The 19,025-nt window shown below is 50.9% G+C and overlaps 10 protein-coding genes across 10 annotated transcripts; 4 read left to right on the top strand and 6 right to left on the bottom strand.

The window, feature by feature from the left end:
• Positions 1-190: 190 nt before the first annotated feature.
• MED3 (Med3p) lies at positions 191-795 on the top strand (the record flags this gene model as incomplete). The annotated part of the gene is made up of 3 exons (XM_019132809.1): positions 191-316; positions 398-721; positions 772-795. 3 exons carry the CDS (start codon positions 191-193, stop codon positions 793-795), a joined length of 474 nt encoding a protein of 157 aa, XP_018984925.1.
• Positions 796-907: 112 nt separating this feature from the next.
• SBP1 (Sbp1p) lies at positions 908-1,726 on the bottom strand (the record flags this gene model as incomplete). Its single annotated transcript, XM_019131818.1, has 1 exon — positions 908-1,726. One exon carries the CDS (start codon positions 1,724-1,726, stop codon positions 908-910), a length of 819 nt encoding a protein of 272 aa, XP_018984926.1.
• A 537-nt stretch (positions 1,727-2,263) lies between these two features.
• BABINDRAFT_161981 (uncharacterized protein) lies at positions 2,264-3,603 on the bottom strand. The gene has a single exon (XM_019129106.1). The coding sequence runs from the start codon at positions 3,246-3,248 to the stop codon at positions 2,370-2,372; it is 879 nt and encodes a 292-aa protein (XP_018984927.1). The 5' UTR covers positions 3,249-3,603; the 3' UTR covers positions 2,264-2,369.
• A 377-nt stretch (positions 3,604-3,980) lies between these two features.
• Positions 3,981-7,140, bottom strand: BABINDRAFT_161983 (uncharacterized protein). The gene has a single exon (XM_019129107.1). It carries the CDS (start codon positions 6,703-6,705, stop codon positions 4,201-4,203), a length of 2,505 nt encoding a protein of 834 aa, XP_018984928.1. The 5' UTR covers positions 6,706-7,140; the 3' UTR covers positions 3,981-4,200.
• A 301-nt stretch (positions 7,141-7,441) lies between these two features.
• On the top strand, positions 7,442-8,521 carry BABINDRAFT_171760 (tRNA-5-taurinomethyluridine 2-sulfurtransferase; the record flags this gene model as incomplete). Its single annotated transcript, XM_019130837.1, has 1 exon — positions 7,442-8,521. The coding sequence occupies one exon, from the start codon at positions 7,442-7,444 to the stop codon at positions 8,519-8,521; it is 1,080 nt and encodes a 359-aa protein (XP_018984929.1).
• Positions 8,522-8,791: 270 nt separating this feature from the next.
• Positions 8,792-9,736, bottom strand: BABINDRAFT_37140 (t-SNARE syntaxin; the record flags this gene model as incomplete). The annotated part of the gene is made up of 1 exon (XM_019131805.1): positions 8,792-9,736. One exon carries the CDS (start codon positions 9,734-9,736, stop codon positions 8,792-8,794), a length of 945 nt encoding a protein of 314 aa, XP_018984930.1.
• A 487-nt stretch (positions 9,737-10,223) lies between these two features.
• Positions 10,224-11,564, top strand: SNF7 (ESCRT-III subunit protein). The gene has a single exon (XM_019129108.1). It carries the CDS (start codon positions 10,484-10,486, stop codon positions 11,126-11,128), a length of 645 nt encoding a protein of 214 aa, XP_018984931.1. The 5' UTR covers positions 10,224-10,483; the 3' UTR covers positions 11,129-11,564.
• Positions 11,565-11,756: 192 nt separating this feature from the next.
• Positions 11,757-12,608, top strand: MOB2 (Mob2p; the record flags this gene model as incomplete). The annotated part of the gene is made up of 1 exon (XM_019132405.1): positions 11,757-12,608. The coding sequence occupies one exon, from the start codon at positions 11,757-11,759 to the stop codon at positions 12,576-12,578; it is 822 nt and encodes a 273-aa protein (XP_018984932.1). The 3' UTR covers positions 12,579-12,608.
• A 208-nt stretch (positions 12,609-12,816) lies between these two features.
• RPO41 (DNA-directed RNA polymerase) lies at positions 12,817-17,205 on the bottom strand. Its single transcript, XM_019129109.1, has one exon. It carries the CDS (start codon positions 16,849-16,851, stop codon positions 13,027-13,029), a length of 3,825 nt encoding a protein of 1,274 aa, XP_018984933.1. The 5' UTR covers positions 16,852-17,205; the 3' UTR covers positions 12,817-13,026.
• A 399-nt stretch (positions 17,206-17,604) lies between these two features.
• On the bottom strand, positions 17,605-18,822 carry BABINDRAFT_8510 (uncharacterized protein; the record flags this gene model as incomplete). Its single annotated transcript, XM_019132810.1, has 1 exon — positions 17,605-18,822. One exon carries the CDS (start codon positions 18,820-18,822, stop codon positions 17,605-17,607), a length of 1,218 nt encoding a protein of 405 aa, XP_018984934.1.
• Positions 18,823-19,025: the final 203 nt, after the last annotated feature.

Genomic DNA, 19,025 nt, shown 5'->3' on the forward strand with positions numbered 1-19,025 from the left:
AGCCTACATACAAGCACATGAAGTGTCGCAACGCGCCCCGTAAAAAAAGTGACGCCATACATATTTTCGAAACGTGAACCACACTGCTCCATAAACCCAACCACCCGAGCCTGGTCCAACCACCCGAGCCTAGCCTATAACCCCGCGACACCGAATCAAATTACCCCTCCCACATTAGCACAACCTTCTCATGAACACAGAACTCCAGTCCTCTCTCGGGGAGGCCACACTCCCCGAATACACCGTACAGAACCTCTTGACGGGCCAGCTAGACACCGAAAAGCTATCCCAGCAGATTGAGGCGTTGAAAAATGAAGTATGTATGATATTTCGTACCCGACTATCCAGATGGGGACGACCCCTGCTGGCTCAGTCCTGGAACATACTAACAATACAGATCACAACTATCAGATACGAAATGACGTTGTTTACGCGGAAGTTTGCCAACTTCTCAGCGGACACGACTCCTCAGAGGTTGTACGACGACGTCAGCCAGCAACTAGCACGTTTAGCTGAGAAGCTACAGAACTACACAGCTGCATACACGAAATTGGTGTCTTTGCTTCAGTATTCTCATGACCGGTTGAGCCGTGAGGGAAACGATGCGGGGGCCCCAGCATTGACACCGCACACGTTGGACGTTTTGAAAGGCGAGTCCTCATCGGCTCCGCCCGCCAAACCCCAGCCCAAATCACTGGGCAACAGTGCTGCCAAGCCCATAGTACTATAGCCAAACGGTTGCTCGAACTTTTTTGTACTAAAGCTCACAAGAGCAATAAGACGGTCTACGATTGAATGAAATGGTGACTTTTGATATAAAAACAAGGTTAATAGCATGTAATACTGGCTAAACTTCGGTTACTGGGCTAAGCCTAAGATGCTAGTCTGACTTAGATAGCTCGCATTCTCAGGCCTCGACTGGGACCTCCTCAGTGGCGGTCTCCCGAAGCCTATCAACCGCAACCTCCAACCCCAACGTTCTCTCCTCGAACTCAAACCCGTTGAACTGCTCGATCAACTTGCTGACGTCAGCCTCGTGCACCAACTTCACAAACGCAAAGCCCTTGTTTCTGGCCGGCGTATTCTCCTCCTTCATCTTCTCCAAGACGTGCCTAGGGAAACGCTTCGCCGGAACGTGAATGAACAACGTCTCAAACAGCGAAAACACTGGCACCAAGTCTTCCACCGATGTGGTGAACGGCAAATTGGTGACGATGACCGTGTCCTTTGAAGGGGTGCCTTCAGAAAGAGGGACCTTGACAGCCTTTTTCTTGGGCTTTGATGCCTCCTCAACTGGCTTCTTAGCCCTTCTGGATCTGGTCTTTTTCTTTGGCGCAGCTTCCTGGTCTAAGGTTTCTACAGGGGCCTTCTTGGCCTTGGTCTTGGTCTTTTTCTCGAGCAACTCCGACGGGTCCTTTCTAGGATGCGCTTTCTTGAGGGAGATAGGTCTGCCGTTGAATTCTGTCCCGTCCACCTCACTGACGGCTCTGTCGGCCTCCTCTTTGGAAGCAAAGTCCACAAACCCAAATCCCAAGGCACGCTCAATGGTCTTCTCGCCCCTGGTGATGACCTTTTTGGGGATTTCAGCGCTTGTCAACTGGTAGCCCTTTTCCTGGAAGTAGGCTTCCAATTGCTCGTTCGTGGCGTGGTAGTCCAAGTTTCTGATAAAGACTCTGTCGTCAATCTCCACAACCGTGGCGTTTTCAGGGGATTCGGAGGTAGACATGGTGGATGGTAGGTGTAGCGTTTATAATATTGAATATACCTATTAATAGTCTTATTAGCTTAATTGCAAAGCGTGTTTTTTTGTTTTTTTTGGAGTTATTTCCGCGTCGAAGATTGGGGAGCAACCTGGCCGTAACCTCTACGACATCTCCTATCGCATGCATACGTATGCTCCGGGGGGCGTGCTAAATGCAGGATACGTGACTTTGGATAATGCAGCAGGGGAAAGGGGTGTGTTGGGTATATCTGGTGAAGGAAAATAAGTTACGTGGTATATAATTGTATTGATGGGTGTAATTTTATCGAGATTTGTATTTGCCAGATATTGGTAGATTTATCAAGTTTTTGATTGACTGAATAGTCAGATTTAGATATATAGTTTTTATAAATATTCAAGCTGGTATATATCAATCGGTATTTCCATATTCATGCTGTCTAAGAGATGTAGCTAGAGTATATATGGTGTATATATACGGTGTATGCAAATGGTATATATAATTTTTAAATATAATATCTACATATAATATCTACATATGATGTTTATCTATATATTTCTCATATATTTACACCATGATGCCGGAATGTGCTGCACAGGTTTAAACCAGCGGTACATTTAACCTGCACACATGCAGGCTCACATAGCTCTAGCTGGCCGAGGCGGCAGAGAGCACCCTCTCCACCACTCTTAACAAAGCAAGAAACTTTTCATCTTGGAGATCAGCCACAATGGTTTGTTTTAGCGCATCTTCGTCCATTTCGTGGATATCACCAAGGAGGGTTCCCACTTTAGAGGCACTTGAAACACTGCCCTTACCACCCGCAGTGGGGTTAGGTGCCGGTGTTACGGACACTTCTCCTTTAACAGTCTTGCTACAATAACCCTCATTTGCCTCTCTCTCATGTCTATGTAGATTTGGAAACCGATCGCGTGTCGTCTGTAAAGATTCACCAGAATAGGCTTGGCTATATTCCGTGGTTCGTGCTCTTTGAGATAAATCCTCATGGCTGTACCGACGCCCACTTGACTTTGAATACGGTACGTGGTTTGGTTTGGGGAAGGGTAGTAGCTCAAGGTTTGGGTAGTGATGGTAGCTGAAATTCTGCGATGGCTGTGTGGGGTACTCATTGAAGGTTCTCGGGTGGGCTTGACCAAAACCCCCATCTGACTGCGAGGCTTGATAGAGTTGGCTGGGTACCATTCCACTATATGGGAACGCATTCTGACTCGGAAAAGTTTGCGTCATGTATGGCCCGTGCGGATAATATTGCAGAGAGGGATACTCGTGCTGGGAAGGATATTCGTGTTGAGGCTCAAGCGGAACATCCTTGAAGGGTATCCCGAGTCTTCTAAGCTCTTCGAGAATATTGAAGTAGGTATCCTGGCTCGTCAAGCTAAGCTGAAACCTTCTGGTCACCTTCAGGGTTTTATCAGCAAAGAGGTATTTGAACCCCAAATTGGGAAACTTGGCGATTATCTGGATGGGAAACTGCTGGGTTCTGTCAATAAACTCTGTAAAACGCATGCACGTATCATATACATCGATATTTTCCTATGGTGTTAGTCTCTCCCAGCCTCCTGAGTATCGCGGGTACCCTTACCAAAACAGTGCTTTTCCACATAATTTTTATGGTAATCTTGGGGAAATCGGTTCTTTCGCCCTTTTTTTTCCGGTTTGCCTTCAGGGTTGGAATGAGGTGGACCTGGATGTCTGACCTGTAAGGGAAGTGGGTCCAGGGTGTGGCTGAAGACGCGTCAGAGAATCCCCGAGGGGTGGGTGTTGGGTCCCTTAAAGAGGAGTATTTCCTAACAGAGTACGACAGAGTGTTCATTGCTTGAGATTTGATATAAAAAGGGATATTGTATTGTAGCAGGAAGAGCGGATAAATGAAACTTTGGAGGAAATGGCAAAACGGGCCCAAAGTTAACGCCCAGCCGTAAATATGCACACTACTTTTTTCAAGGTGAAACTAACCTCGGAAATGCGGCCCGATATATTTGTACAAATCTGCTCTGCACTTTAGGTATAAACGTTAATTATACGGTTGACTGCTATCCTGAGATGTATACCTAAAAGCAATAGAAATGATTGCTGATGGGTGAATACTGCGCTAACAAATCCATAGTCTCTGTAAACGAAACTTGTTTGGTATTCATGTAACTCCCAATTACGTGCCCTGGACGGGCAAATTGGGCTGATGGCAAGATCTCTACAACTGTGACGACGCTAGTAGATATTTACGTTAAATTTCATGTGATTAAAGTTGGGATTCTGTGTTTCTCTATACATGAGCTGAAAACTCACCCACGTGCAGTCGCAAATTTAATCTAAAATTTCCATGTTTTCCACGAGGAACCATAACTCTTATCATTCCAAGAAAAATCGGTTATTTCAGTCCAAAATAACCTGTTACCATCACTTGTCTGCCCTTCCAGTCTTTTTACAAGCTTCCTTCATAAACTTCTTTGCCAACGCCCTATCCGAGGAAGGTCTCGGTTTGGCGTGGCTTGACATGGGGAACCACCAAGTAAATACACCCATACTGCGAACCCAAATTAATCTTCTTCAACACCTTAGACCCTGGCCAGAGAGTAAACCCGCGCTTAATCGCCATCTCACCCTGCCCCATGAAGTCTAGCTCGTACTGCGACACGGAGTTGGAGTCTACCATAAGCTTTGCCCCGGGATGCGCTGCTGCCATTGCTTTCAGCTCCTCGACCCCGGCAAAGATCTTAGACACAATATCAAAGTCGGGAGAATCCTCTGGTTCTAGTAAATCCAACTTCTCAACTCGATGGTTTAGCAACTCACGGCCGATCTGGCGCGCTAAGTACGGGTGGAAGTTCACTGCAATGCCGTTGAGAAGGCTCAAAAGGTGGTGGAAAACCGCATGGAACGACGCAATTCTCTCCTTATTACCGTATTCCATCTCCCGCAACACCACTGGGAGGTACGAATTGCCCAAAAGCGCGAGCATCTGGTCGTATACGTCGTTCATTCCTTGTAACGAGCCCCGCTGCCTATACCCTGTGTACCGCCTAAGCAACTCGGCGAACTGGCGTCGCACAAGCTGGTCCCAGAAGGTGGGTTCCACAGGAACCAATCGGGAATTTGGCACAAGGTGGGCTTTGAAGAACTCGAGGTACTGGAGCATTGCCTCGATCCGTCGCAACTGGCGGATCTGACTATCACGGAGATAGGTAAAGTCTAGAGCGGAGGCCTTCGAGAATGGACTAATAGGATCTAAGGATTTACCGACAGTATCCTTTTCACTATCTTTCATCTCCCCTGCGACAGATCTCCCTTCCTCTCCGACACCATCTCTCTCTCTTTTACCACGTGAGGCATTTCCTCTCCCCTGTCTAGCTCTTCCCTCTTTACCTGTTTCATTATTCACATTCGTTCCTTCCACCAAGAGCATCGACCGCACAACATCCCCGGTGATTTCTTCGTTGGTCAAGAAAATCGTGTCTCGGAAGGAGGCAAGAAACGCGGGAATGTCCTCGTGGGCCGCAAGAGACATAATATCTGTAAGTTTGGAGGCAGTGATCGGCTTAATCCGCGGAACCACCACCACGGGATAGGTTGGAACCCCCAAGATCCGCAACAATCTCCGGACATTGCTGGCGTCTTTCGCCTGACACACAACCGGGAGTGAATCATCAAGCGAACTTCCATAGACTGAGAGGTTTGTAGAAAATTTCACCTGCGAACGGTACTGACTAAGCGAGAGAAGCACCTGAACGAACCATGGCTGAAGCATGGGGCGAACACCCTCAACAGAGCATCTTACCTCGGGCAGAGGGTCCGACACGGACAACTTTTTTTTTATATCTGAATTGGCTAACGTGATGATTTCAATGATGAAAGGGATTGTATCCGTATTGGTGGCTTGGATGGACTTTTCGGTCATGGTCACCTCCTTGGATGAATCATTAACCTCAGTGGTAAAATTCACCCCCCCTTTCTGTCTCTCTCCAGAAATATCATGGTTGGGACTCTCGAAGAACGCTGCTGGTAGGCTGCCGGGAAATTGGCCCTCCCAACGTCCGGTTAGATCCCCGAAAAACATTCCCTTTTCGTTGATAAACGTCTGTGGCGACCCGGGAAACGAAAGCCTCCGGAAAATCTCCCTGTGCTCAAGGATGTGACCGGGAACCAACGCAAGGTAGTGTCTATCGCCGCCAACTTGCTCCATCTCTGGGGCGGCGACCTTCACAGCAACTTTCCTTCCGGTAAGCGGATTTGTGAAGAAACAGTCTTGGTTCTGAAATCTGTGGAACATGGAGAACTGCTCAAACACCACTAGTCCCTGGACACCCACCGCGAGTTCTCGGGACGGCATGGCTAGCGGAAGCGTGCCCACGATCCCGTCAGTCGTCTCCAAACACACGTTGAGAAAGCACTGCAGATGCTGGTTGGGATTATCGACGAACCGTTGCTCCTCCACGCTGAAGAATTTCTGGCAGAGACGGCGTTCCACCCGTAAGTTGAGCTGGTTGCGTGAGAGAAAACGCTCATTGAGGAGTCCAGAAAAATCCATACGGTACTCCTGTTTGAGAATGTTACCTTTCAGAAAGGCCCTGAAGCCGTGGGAGACTGTAAAATCCCGGCGTGGTTTAGCCACGAGGGAGACATCCATGGAGTCCAGGGCATCCATAAAACCTAGAGGCAGCAGGGAATCCAGAATATCCACGGAACTTAGAGGTGGCAGAGAGGGTTCAGAAAAGGTAGGGTGCTTCATCTTCCTCCGCACTTGCTCGACAAAGCTGGCCGGCCCGGGGCCAAAGTCGTCCACCAACGGAGCTAGCTTCCAGCCAGCCTCTGTAAAAATGTCACTCACCACAAAGTTGTGCACGTCACGTACCGATGGAGTGGCCGGGTCGAACCGGTAGTGCACGGGAAAGATAGGGGTTTCGCGTGCGGGCACATGTCGCGCCAAGATGTCCGCAAGGATGCGCACGTTCCGAGTTTTAGACATAAGGGTACCAGAACCTTTTTAGACAGTCTAGAGTTGGAATGGTAGGATTTAGTCTTATGCGATGGGAAATAGGGCGATCTCAAACAGATAAAGGATGGGCTATATCTGGTAAACTGCCACAATATCGATGAGTGGGTTTCGCGGGTAATGATGTAGGATTGAAGCACAGCTGTCAGACCCGTAGCTTCAAAAAAAAAGGAGGGAATGATGGCCCCTTTCAGAGATTAAATACAATCGGACAATAAGAGAAGTGTCCAGAACGATATAGCAGGTAGCAAATCCGGCGGGATGATGGACCTTGAGAGACTGTGGGCGGAATTGTATTCAAGAACCGTGTAGACAGCAAGATATTAACGGACTATGTAGGCGGAAGGATATGACGTTATACTCAGTACAACCGCTGTACGTGAAGCGGTATGACAATTCTAGGGACTCAAACCACTATATTCATTACAGCTAATAGGCCACTGATCAAACTCATCCCGATGGAAAACTCGGCTGCGGCTCATACCTATTTTTGAGCCGCAGGAGGTTGCCATATGCGGCGAATTTTTCATCACCTGTCAAATGTTGTACAAAATAAGCTGTTTCTCCATCGTTTCCCGTTGTTACGCCTCTATAGATGCTAAAACTCACACATAGCAGAGCCACGGGGTTTTGCCGCCAGCTCTCGATACTAGCACGTCCCCTGTACATCCAGCCGACCCCGCACCCCGATGACGAGATCGTTGTGGCCATGTCTTCCGGCGTGGACTCCTCCGTCTGTGCCGCGCTATATGCCGCTAAATACAAGAATGTCAAGGGGGTTTATATGGCCAACTGGTCTCAGACGGCAAAGTGCACCGAGGCTGAGTGGAACGATGTGCAGCGGGTGTGTGAGAAACTCCGCATCCCGTGCGAGCGGGTCAACTTTGAGAAGGAGTACTGGATGGACGTTTTCCAGCCCATGGTCGAGATGTACGAGCGCGGCTTGACACCCAACCCAGATGTGGGCTGTAACCGCTACGTCAAGTTTGGCAAGATGATTGAACATTTGACCAGAACCCGGACGGAACACAAGAACTGGTGGTTGGCTACCGGCCACTATGCCCGGATGCTCACTCACAAGGAGTCTGGCGAGCCCCACTTACTCAGAGGGTCCTACACGAACAAAGATCAGAGCTATTATCTCTCCATGTTGCCGAAAGCCGCGATGGGCCGTCTTCTCTTTCCTATCGGGCACTACACGAAGCCCGAGGTGCGCGAGCTTGCAAAGAGCTTCGAGCTTCCCACGGCGGAGAAACCCGATTCGGTGGGCTTATGTTTTGTCTCGCAGGATGGCTCCTTCAGGGACTTTCTCAACGACTATATCTCGCCAAAACCTGGTAACATCATCACGGAAGACGGCACGGTGCACGGGCGACACAACGGGATCTGGCACGCCACAATAGGGCAGAAGTCGGGTATTTCCTTGCCACAGGGTGACCCGCGTTATAAGGGTGTTTGGTTTGTCAGCGCGAAGCGATACAAGACAAACGAGATTGTCATCGTCAAGGGCGGAGACAACGCTGCATTGTTCTCCCGCATGGTGGTGGCCAGCGACTGGAACTGGGTCGGGGAGATGAGTAAAGAGAAAATGCCACCGAGTGGAGAGTTGTCGGTGCAGTATAGATCGCTCCAGGCGCCGTGCGCGGTGGAGTCCTTCGTGGTAAAGGACGGCACGGTGGAGTGCAGGTTTAAGGAGGGGGCGCGGGCAATTGCGCCTGGCCAGAATCTCGTGCTCTACCACGGCGAGCGGGTTCTCGGGGCGGGGTTGATTGTGGGGGCGACAGAATAGACGTCAGTCGAGGGTACAGTCATTTCGGAGCCAGTTGTATATATGGGAGCGGCGAACCTGATGCTGTGTACAAGACTGAGGAAAATGGTAATATGTAGAGATAGAGAGGAGGGGCCGGTATGGTTCTAGATAAAAGAAATGTGCAGTTCAGCGAGTTTAATAAACGTAGAGAATTATATTTTCATTTAATCTCTGATTCTTAGGTCCTTCCGCTCTCTATATTCTTTTTGGCGACTTATTGCTCAAAGCGCGGAGAGGAACTTTGATTTCCTACGACACCAACACCCAGCACATGAAAAACACCATAATCACGGCAAATATTTTGAGAAAGAAGAATCGGTTGCTAGAAATATGCGCATAATACTTCAACAACTCGCGCTGGGCGCCCTGGATGTTCATACTGATATCCTCAACGTTAGTATCGATTCGTTGAATGGTCTCGCCCTGCTCACTGACCATGGTTGCCAACTGCTGGAACAAGTTGCCCACCTCGTTGATGGTTGACTCAATGGTTTCCACCGCACGGTTTCTATCCTGCAAGTACACGCTCTGCTCCTCCATGAGCATCAACTGCTGTGATTGGTCCGGAAGTGTGAGGTAGTCGCCGTACGGCGAGGTATCCGTGTCGGCAAAGGGTGTGGCGGAACGGCTTAAAAACGGGTTATCCAGCGCCATGAATGGATTTTCCGATGTGGTAGCGCTGCCCGCCACCACGTTCGATGACACCGCCGAGAGAAACTGCTCTTGCCTGCTCTTGTTCAGCTGCTCGTTCCGCTGCCGCGTCTCCAAAACCGTTTTGAAATCACCACTAATGTTCTTAAACTGGGTGCTGAGGATCTGAACCACGTTCTTCGAGTGAGTGGCCGCCTGGGGCTCAGCGCCGCCCTTGGTAAATACCAGGAGGTCTTTCAACGCCCGCTCGATGCGGAAAATGTCCTGCTTGATGACGTTGGTCAACTGCGCAATCTCTACCGGCTTGTCGTCGAAAAGCGGTTTTTTCTTCACCAACATTGCGAGTTTGCTCAACATCCCAAGTGTGTGGGCAATATCTGTTGCGACGGCGCTGGCGCGGAGCGAGAATTCGCTCTTCTTGGGTGGCGCGTTCGCCGCCGGACTGGGCTTGGTTTTGTTAAGGCGGTTGAAGGAGGCCACGCATTGCTGGAACTCCAGCGTCCGGTCCTGGATATCGGTCAACTGGGGGGTGTAAACGGACATGGGGTAGATGGTGAGTGGGGTTACTGGATAGCCTTTATGTTGATATTTAGGTGCGTGTTATCTTTCAATCGATCACGTGCTGACATCACGTGAGTAGGGCCGAGTACCACGGAAGGTGGTTTTATTCCGTACATGTTTACCAATGTGTATATTTAGAATGGAAAGCCTTAAGGTTACTTTTCAGTTCATTAATATGTGCTCTCGGTCTACAAACGTACCCGGCAGTTAGTGGGAGTGTATAGATACGATGCTAGCTACAACGCTGCGAGCTTTGAAGGCTGTACTCGCGATCTGTCGATTAAAAATTTGTATAGCCTGGGCGGAAGACGTCTGTCACGTGCGCACGCCACACCTCCCACCACGAAGCTGGGCGACACACGACCGCCCATCTGAGCTGGTTTTGCTTTCAGTATCGGAGATTCGACGGCGTGCCACTCTTATCAGTACAATTAGACAGGGGCGTTACACGGGGCGCGACACATTACACCGTATACTTGTACAGCAAGCACATCACAACAAACACCCTGGAATATTAATAAGATCGGACACGTATGTAACACTATTTGACCGAGGGATGAAGGCGGGGGATATGAAGTGCGAGGACGTTCAGCAGCCTATGGGATGAATAAAGAGGCTTACAAAAATCAGAATAACACCCATTTTCGATCCTAGCGGTAGTTTCCTTTTGCCCACCCTATCGTGGTGCCTACACCCCCCCGGAAGATTTGTATCAGTACTAACCTTTAGATGTGGAACTACATATTCGGCGGAAACTCGCAGACTAAGAAGGAGATGCCGAAGAAGGCGATCGTGGACCTTCGTGAACATATCAGCATGCTCAACAAGAAGCAGAGCCACCTCGAGAACCAAATCGGTGAGCAGGATGCGCTTGCGCGAAAGAACATTACGGTGAACAAAAACGTGGCCAAAGCCGCGTTGAAGCGCAAAAAGGTGTACGAGGGCCAGCTCGACAAAATACAGGCGCAGATTGACTCATTGGACACGCAGCTCAACGCTATCGAGAGTGCTAACTTGAACCTCGAGACGATGAAAGCCATGAAACAGGGCGCCAAGGCCATGAAGCAGATACACGGCGATTTCGACGTCGACAAGGTTGACGCCACCATGGACGACATCCGCGAACAGGTTGAACTCTCCGAGGAGATCTCGGAGGCCATCTCACGCCCCTTGGGCCAGGAGATCGACGACGATGAGTTGGAGGACGAGTTGGCCGCGTTGCAGGAGGAGGCTGAGAATTCCCGGGCCGAGAAGGTTCCAGCGAAGGCTTCAGAACCGGAGAGACGGATGCCAAGTTTGCCGGATGTGCCGGTCGCGGAATTGGACGAGGATGAGGCAGCGTTAAGGGCGTTGCAGGAAGAGATGGGGCTCTAACTGTATGTTAGGACGAGGCTTTGCGCTTAGCACTATTTTGATACAGCTGGTTCGAATTTGGCCCCATTTTATACACTTTCACCTTGTCCATCCTGTGCTGTCTGTGGATTGGTACGTTATTGGGTTTGGAGCTCTACTTGTGGCTGGTCTTGGGTTTACCGTTTCGTTTCAATCGTCCAGTCTTAGCGCTTAGTGTTGCCCTTGGGACTCGGTGAGGTTGCTTGTCTTGACAATACCGTGTCGTCTCTGCCATTCTGGTTTTGGTGTTTTTGATCTCTAATTTTCTTATTTCTTTAATTCCCTTTAATTGCATGATTTACGTTGCGCTTCCGTAGAGGGCATAGCCTCCCCCTCCAGTCATATTTGTGTTGAAATGGTGGTATTAAGGTAGGACCTGTCAAGTTGGTAGCTCCTCTGGCCAGCTTGTCACCCTCCAACCAGAACAGACGCAAAAGAAATAAATCAATCTAAAATTATCGAATTTAATATAGGGATATCCGCCATGACATTTCATCAATGTTGTCATATTAATCCTGCACGCACAGGTCGTGTGCGGCAGAGGCGCGCGAAATGATATATCTGGCTTGATCCAGCCATACGGCTACTCCATCTAGCAACCCCCAGCACCATGTCCTTTTTAAACACAATCAGAGGCTTCGGCCGCAGTTCGAAGAAAAACAGAGAGAAAGAGACGCCCAATCTCGAGTATCAGAACCCGTACGCCAGCGAGTCTGCAACGTCAGTTAGGGGCGGCGCGTCGCCCACGCGGAGGTCGCCGCGCCGCGCGGCGCAGGCTCTACAGGTGCAGTTTCAGGCGCCTGCGTTCCAGCCGCCGCCGCGATTGAAATCCACGGGCGATAAGAAGCCGTTGTTCTTGTGTGAGCCGTTTGTCAAGACCGCGCTCGTCAAGGGCTCCTTCCGCACGATTGTGCAGTTGCCGAAATATGTCGATTACGGTGAGTGGCTTGCGTTGAATGTGTTTGAGACATACACGCACTTGAACCAGTTCTATGGCATTGTCGCGGAGTACGTGACGCCCGCCGCGTACCCCACCATGAGTGCGGGCCCGGGCTGCGACTACTATTGGCAAGACGGCTCTGGCCAGGCGGTCATGTTGCCTGCGGGCCAGTACATCGAGCTTGTGTTGCTGTGGGTGAGCAACAAGTTGAACGACCAGACGTTGTTTCCCACGAAGAATGGTGGGGCTTTTCCACCGTACTTTGGCAAGGACGTGAAAAATATGTGCAGACAAATGTTCCGCGTGTTTGCGCACATGTACCATAACCACTTTGAGAAGTTTGTGCACCTACTGTTGGAGGCGCACTGGAACTCGTTTTTTGCGCACTTTATTTCGTTTGTGCGGGAGTTTGGGTTGATGGATAAGCGGGAGATGGAGCCGTTGTTGCCGTTGATCGAGAGCTTGGAGCAGCAGGGAAAGGTGGCTGTATAGATAAGTAGTTCAGTAAGCGACTAGGATGGGATTTATATGAAATTTACATGAGATACGTACTATGAAAGCGATGCTGAGCCGTAGATTAAGGGCTTCCGGATGGATATATTCTATGAATGAGACTATGACGAAACCTAAGAGCACATGAAAATTACTCATTATTAATTTACGATTAAACGGAGTGGGTGTCCTTCCATAATTTCGTCCACTTTTATCTTTGGCTACGAAACCTTGCAATTCCTGGATGATATTCAGATCTATATACAAACGAACACCCGCCCTTTTTGATATGTACAAGGGAATCGTAAAAGGGATGCACCGAGAGGGCAAAAAACAACAACAACAATAAAACAAGCCAAACGAAAACAAAAAAGAAATTGTATCATAAAGTGGAAAAAAAAAATGGTGAGAGATGAGGGAACCTCTTTGACAATTTTAGGATGTCAGTTTAAGAAAAAAAATACGGACTCTCTTTCACCACATTCACATCAAACTCCCCCTTCTCTGGAACCTCCGGAAGCGCAAATGGAAGCAAAACATTCACTCCACTGCCATCCTTCATCTCCTTCAAAAATTGTGGAATATCCTCAATCAGCTCCGCCAAACTCACCGTAGTCACCATCTCGCGTCCCGCCTGCACCTCCTGTGGATCCAGACTGGCCAACAACTGACGGCGCTTCTGCTCCAAGTAGATCTCATCGAGCGTGGTCATCGGTCTGCCCAACTGTTTGGCAGTAGTCTTCCGCAAGTCCGTGATCTGCTTCACAATCGGATGGTTGCGCAGAACCTTCTCCATCTGCACAAAACCCTTATACCGCGTATCGAACTCTCTCTTCAACCGCGCAACCAAATTGGTCCCGTGGAGGCTCACAAAGCCCGACCGGATGTGCTCGTTCATGATGTCGACATCCGCGGCATGCGTCCAGAAAGAGTCGTGGACCGATGCAAACGCGAGGTTGTCCGCGCGGCAGCGGATCGCAGACATAAGCATGTGCGACGCGTCAATCGAGTGGATAAAGTTTGGCGGGAACCCCGCCTGCTGGCGGCGCGGGTCGACGGGACGCGCGACGTAGGGGTCCGAGATGAACACCGTCTGGAGGTTGGTCGAGATCTGCGACTTTTTGTCGTTACGGTACGGCTGCACGCACGGAAGCCCGAGCGGCGACGTCCAGATGACCGCCGACATGTGGTCGGGCTTTTGCGCGTGGTCCAACTTGATCGCCTTGCAGATCGCGCGCGCGCACTCGCCAAGCCAATCTTGGATCAAGTGTGCGCCATTGAACAACTCGCGGATCGCCGCAAACGTATGCGTCGCGAGGAAACGCGACAACGCGTACGCCTCTTTGTCGTCGAAGTGCGCGTCCAACTGCTTCTTTATCTGCTCCGCGCCCCCGATGTAAGTCACACCATACACGTTCGTCATCACTGTCTGCTTCACAATCTTTCGTTTGAGGATAGGAATGATTTTCGCGGCCATGGGGTCGTCCGACGCCGCGAGTCGTTTCTTCACCAACTCCGCGACAAATGCGTACACGTCCTGTGGCTTCTCCAGCGGCGAGAGATTCACCTGCTTGGCACCCTCAGGATCACCGCCCAAAGCTGCGTAGTGCTGCAACCCGTTGCACGTCCCGTCCTGGTGGACCGGCTGGTGCGACACATACTGCGTCGGGTCGGCCATCTGCAAAGCCTCGGAGAGCTCAAAGATGGTGGAAAGCGCCTGCCATGGCTTATCAGCGCTCTTCCACCAGCCCGCGCCGTGTAAAGGGTCGCGCGCGGACTCCATAATTTCCGCGACGTGCGCGTCCGCAAACGCCACGCGCGCGTCGAACGGGATCTTGTCGTGCCCGAACGTGTTGGCGAGGTGGATCTTCAACCAGCGGAGGCCCTGTGCACCGAGCGGCTTGCCCTCCCAGAATACGAGTAAACTTCTGGTCATGTCGTTCCCCAAGTGGTTGAAGTGGGCTGAAAGGGGGTATGCCCTTCCCCTAAAGTCGATATTGTGGGGAAAGTAGATCTTCTCGCCGAGCAACCCGCGAGCAATCTCAAGCTTGTAGTTGGAATCGCAGCGCTCCGAACGACGCGTGGAGAACTCATCCGCGAGCGCCTTCACGCGGCGGCTCCAATCGCGACGCACCACGGGATCCGCGTCGCGCGGCGGTGGCGGCGGGAGCTCGAGTTCGTCCTGCACACCCGCAATATCAAGAAAAGACTCGCCCGTGTTCCAGACCTGCGACACAATATCGTAGATCTTTCTGTTGACCGTCCAGGGAGTGTCTCCCAAAACGGTCAAGCCCTTGTAGACCGACGCGAGGGACCCATTTTCCGACGCGGCTTCGAGATACGCGAGCGTCTCGGGTGAGTCGCGCGTTCTGAGCACGAGCGAGTTGGAGTAGTGGAACCCACCGCTTTTGAACCCGGTCCACGGTCTTGGTTTGGTCAACATCGGCAACGTCTGCGGCGCCACCGTCTCGACTTGCTTCGAGTCCTTGGATAATAGCTTAATAAGCGACTTGTGAACCTTCAACACCCCGATCTTGGTGCCCTGCTGATACTGGTACGTGTGGTAGAACGCGGGCGCGTCGCCGCGCACAATATCGCCCGAAACCGGGTCGCGCCCCTCGACCGGGATGCGCGCGACATGCATGATGAGCGAAACCAATACTGACCCCACCTTTGCCTTGATGTCACTGGGCCACTCGCCCATCTCCTGCTCCAACGTCTCGTTCCGAAACACGGCCTTAGTCGAGTTGAGCAACTTGCGGAACTCCGGCGACTTGGGCTGCTTTTTATAGTCGCGGAAAAAACTGTTTTCCAGCCGGAGCACCTTCTCCGCGCGGTACTCCATCTCGATCGCCTTGCCGCACGCGATCACCGCGCGCGCCGTGCGCATTCCGTCGTGTACGCCCCCCGTTGAGTTCAACTTCAAGAGCTCGAGAATCGCCGTGACCGCCATCTTTTTCAGGTCAATCACAAGCAAATACGGTGCGTACGCCTTTCTATCCCCGTCGCCCTTCACCATCTTCCGCTTCTCGGTGTCCTCAAAGATGACTTTGCACCGCGCAATCTCCTGCTCGAGCAACGGAAGGAGCGCGCGGTACCAGTTCCAGAGATGCACGTTGAGATCGCGGTTCGCGACAAGCGTCCCGCTGCGTTCCGCGGTCGTGTACGTGTTGCGCCACTTCTCCACCGCACTCTCGTGCGCGCGGTTCTCGAGGTTGCGCTGTCTCTCGTGGTTGAACTCTTCAAGCATTGTGTCAAAGAGTGGTTTCTGGTCCACAGGAAGCGACCGGTAGATTGCGTGAAAGTCAATTTCGCTTCTGGTGGCTGGAAGAACCACTCCAAAAGTCTCTTCGAGGTTTTTAAAGAACGTCTCATGGTGCTCTTTGTTCTGCTCAATCCCGAGTAATGCGTGCCTGACAACCTTGAGACCAAACGAGGAGACCGCACGGAGCTCGGCCGTGTCCTTTTCTACGGAGGCGCCTTTGTGCTCCGGGTCGAACGGTGTGGCAAGCTCTGCGGGCTCTGTGCGCGCATCGGCGTCCATGAGATGTTGGTACTCGCGCGGAATCTCGTCTGCACGCATTGCGGGGTGCGCCGCGAGCGTCTTCATATGCGCGAGCCCGATCACGTCCACGTGTCTGAGCACCGCGCGCGACGTGATGATTAACTTTTGACACCACTCGGAAAGGCACTCCACCGCATCCACACCCTCATCCATCGCCTTTGTGACAAGGATTGCGACTGTACGGTCGTTCGGGAGCGCGCCCGCGAAACGTGCGGGTATTGCGCTGATCCACGCGCGTACGTCCGCGAGTGCGACCCCGTCACGCGCAGCCCATGCAGCGAGATAACCGTTCACGTTGGTGATGAACGTGTGGTCATGCACTCCGGACTGACAGAGCGGGTACAATGCGTTGAGAATGTTCTCTGCTCGCTCAAACTTGCCCACCGCGATGCACGTTTCGAGGAGTGACGTGAGGTGGACAACCTCTTTGCCGTGGCCTGCGAGCGATGCGCGTGCAAACGGATTTGCGATCTGGTCGCCTTGGCTCTGGTCATACTGTCTGGTTTTGAGGTTGTGCATGAGGGATTGGTAGACAGAGCTGCCTGAAGTGGCGTTTTTGGTGGCACTTCCGGCAGGGGAATCGCCGCCGGTAGTGGTTGATTCCATGGCACTCATGGTGTAGTGCTGGACGCTTGCAAACAAACACTTGTTTGCCAAACCGGGGTTGGCTAGCCGGGCTCTGGGAACCTTACAAGCGGCTCTAAACATGGTGGAATGTGGGAAGAGGTGGGAGTTGTGGTAAGCTGAATAGAGAACTTTTCAGTTAAGCACAAATTTTTTGGAAAAAGAAAAAGCGGCACGTGACCAGAAGTCGAGGTGGAGGAAATGGGTATGAATCTGATGGATTGGAGTTTTCTGGGACATGTACGACTATCAGCTTGGTAATAGTTGGCGGTGTTTTGGATTTTACATCCCGAAATATGGGCTACAACTAGTATCTTGGGAGATCGATAAGCTGAGTGGACGTGTGATGGAGAGTGATTGTCCTGCATATGTCTTGCATGCGGCTTCAGAGGTCCATCTGATCACGTGATTAAAAAAGGTCTGAACAAGAACGATTGACGGGGGGTTCCGGAATTATACTGGTTGTAGCTGGTTAGTTTGTTGGCCGGTAAACAGTATAAAGGTGGCTCTACGAAAGCCGGATGATGATCTTTCGGAGTAAACTTCTGCTTTGTCCCTGCTATAGTTTCAGTTTGGTATTATCAACTATTCACTTTAATGGTTGATTAGCTAAACCCTGAAGTTTTAACCCATGTCCCGATTTCTTTAAAAATAAACGAGTTTATATGTACAAGGATACATAATTAATTGTACCCTATATCTAAGCTCTTGCAGATCGAGGCAGATTTGACAGATACCTGAAAGACTAACACAACCCAGAGCCAACTCTTACCCCCGGAAGCATAAACTTAGAATGCAATACCTTATGATCTCAATGTATATTTACGTGCCGCCCCCTCATTCTAACTCGATATATTCAACAACGGTGCTATATTCCTCCCCGGTTTTCCAACCACAGACAGCTGCCCTTGTAAAGTTTCCGTTGAGCACCACCGAGTCAATCTCATAGTCTGTGGGGTTTACCGGATACGCCGCTAAATCACGCTTGAGAAACCCCAAACCACTAATCGTCTTGGGTAGTGGAAACTGTACAAAGCCCGTGTCATTACTAACAAGCAACCCATCGGTCACGTTGTTAGCCAAGATCCCCGCAGTGCCGGTCAACGGGCTCTCAAACTCAACCAACGGAGCCTCAGACGGCAACGCCCCAAGCGAATGAACCCTAATCTGGTTATCCCTCGATACAATCCACATGAGCCCTGCCTGTCGATCAACGTCTAACGAAGCAACTCCTCTCCGTGAATGTGTCTCGAGCACGGCCACCGGAGCCTTTGGCTTTCGGATATCACAGATCTGGATACTCCCACTGGAAGCAGAACCAGTAATAAGCCGGAATTCAGATAACCAATGGACAAAATTCAAGGGAAGGGGCAGTTTTCCAAGCTTGACATATATCCTAGCTGCCGTGGATGCTCGTATGTCCCACAAAGACACTTCCCCTTGGTGACCACCAGCCGCCACAACACTCGCCGCTGCGTTGAATTTTGCCGCGAGAAAGTGGTTCAAAGCCTTAGCCGACCCAATTGCTCTATTTGTCTTGCTATCCACTACAGCTAAACTTCGAGGTGTGACTATCACAAAAGCCGAATCGTCGGTTGCCATGTCCACGCTGCGGATCTCATGGATATGGTCATCCCCATTGGACACTGTGAAAGCATGCGGAGAGGCTAGGGGAACAATCCTGTACTGTCCATGGCAGGAATGAACCACTGCATCGCTTTTGTTAAACAACCTAACGCACGATTCGGATTTGGAGGCGAATGGAAGCAGGTAATCCACTCGGTGGAACGTCAACTCTGGAGTGGACCGAAAGACCACGTTGCTGAGGCTGTATGCCTCGGAAGAAATTGGGCCTAGTTTCTGCCAGACCAGCAACTGCAGAGCATCAACTCCACTCACGCTAAACGCCGGGAATCGTGGGTGGATGGGAATCACGGGTGGTGGTGCCATTATGCCTGCAGTGCGCTGCCGCTTGGGGGGTATAGCATCGCTCCCTGGGTCGGAGGTGTCATCATTCAATCTCCTCCTTGTTCCAAGCAACGAAAGAATATCCATGGAAACTCGCTCATCAAGCAACTGTCGGACAATGATACAGCATTAAGACGTAGAGATATACGCGAAAACATATGCGGCTCACGCCATTACTAGATCTATCATTTACCCCACCCGGGCACATAACCATAACAATAACATAACCTTGACATGAACCATTTTGCCTGCATAGCCGCCAGGATATTTACGTCTGGGAGATCAAAACA

This window comes from Babjeviella inositovora (genome assembly GCF_001661335.1).
Source record: "Babjeviella inositovora NRRL Y-12698 unplaced genomic scaffold BABINscaffold_7, whole genome shotgun sequence".
NCBI classification, from domain to species: domain Eukaryota; kingdom Fungi; phylum Ascomycota; class Pichiomycetes; order Serinales; genus Babjeviella; species Babjeviella inositovora.

Excerpts from the sequence above, each read along its gene's own strand:
- BABINDRAFT_161981 (XM_019129106.1), bottom strand. The coding sequence starts at position 3,248 with ATGCGTTTTACAGAGTTTATTGACAGAACCCAGCAGTTTCCCATCCAG.
- BABINDRAFT_161983 (XM_019129107.1), bottom strand. The coding sequence starts at position 6,705 with ATGTCTAAAACTCGGAACGTGCGCATCCTTGCGGACATCTTGGCGCGA.
- SNF7 (XM_019129108.1), top strand. The coding sequence starts at position 10,484 with ATGTGGAACTACATATTCGGCGGAAACTCGCAGACTAAGAAGGAGATG.
- RPO41 (XM_019129109.1), bottom strand. The coding sequence starts at position 16,851 with ATGTTTAGAGCCGCTTGTAAGGTTCCCAGAGCCCGGCTAGCCAACCCC.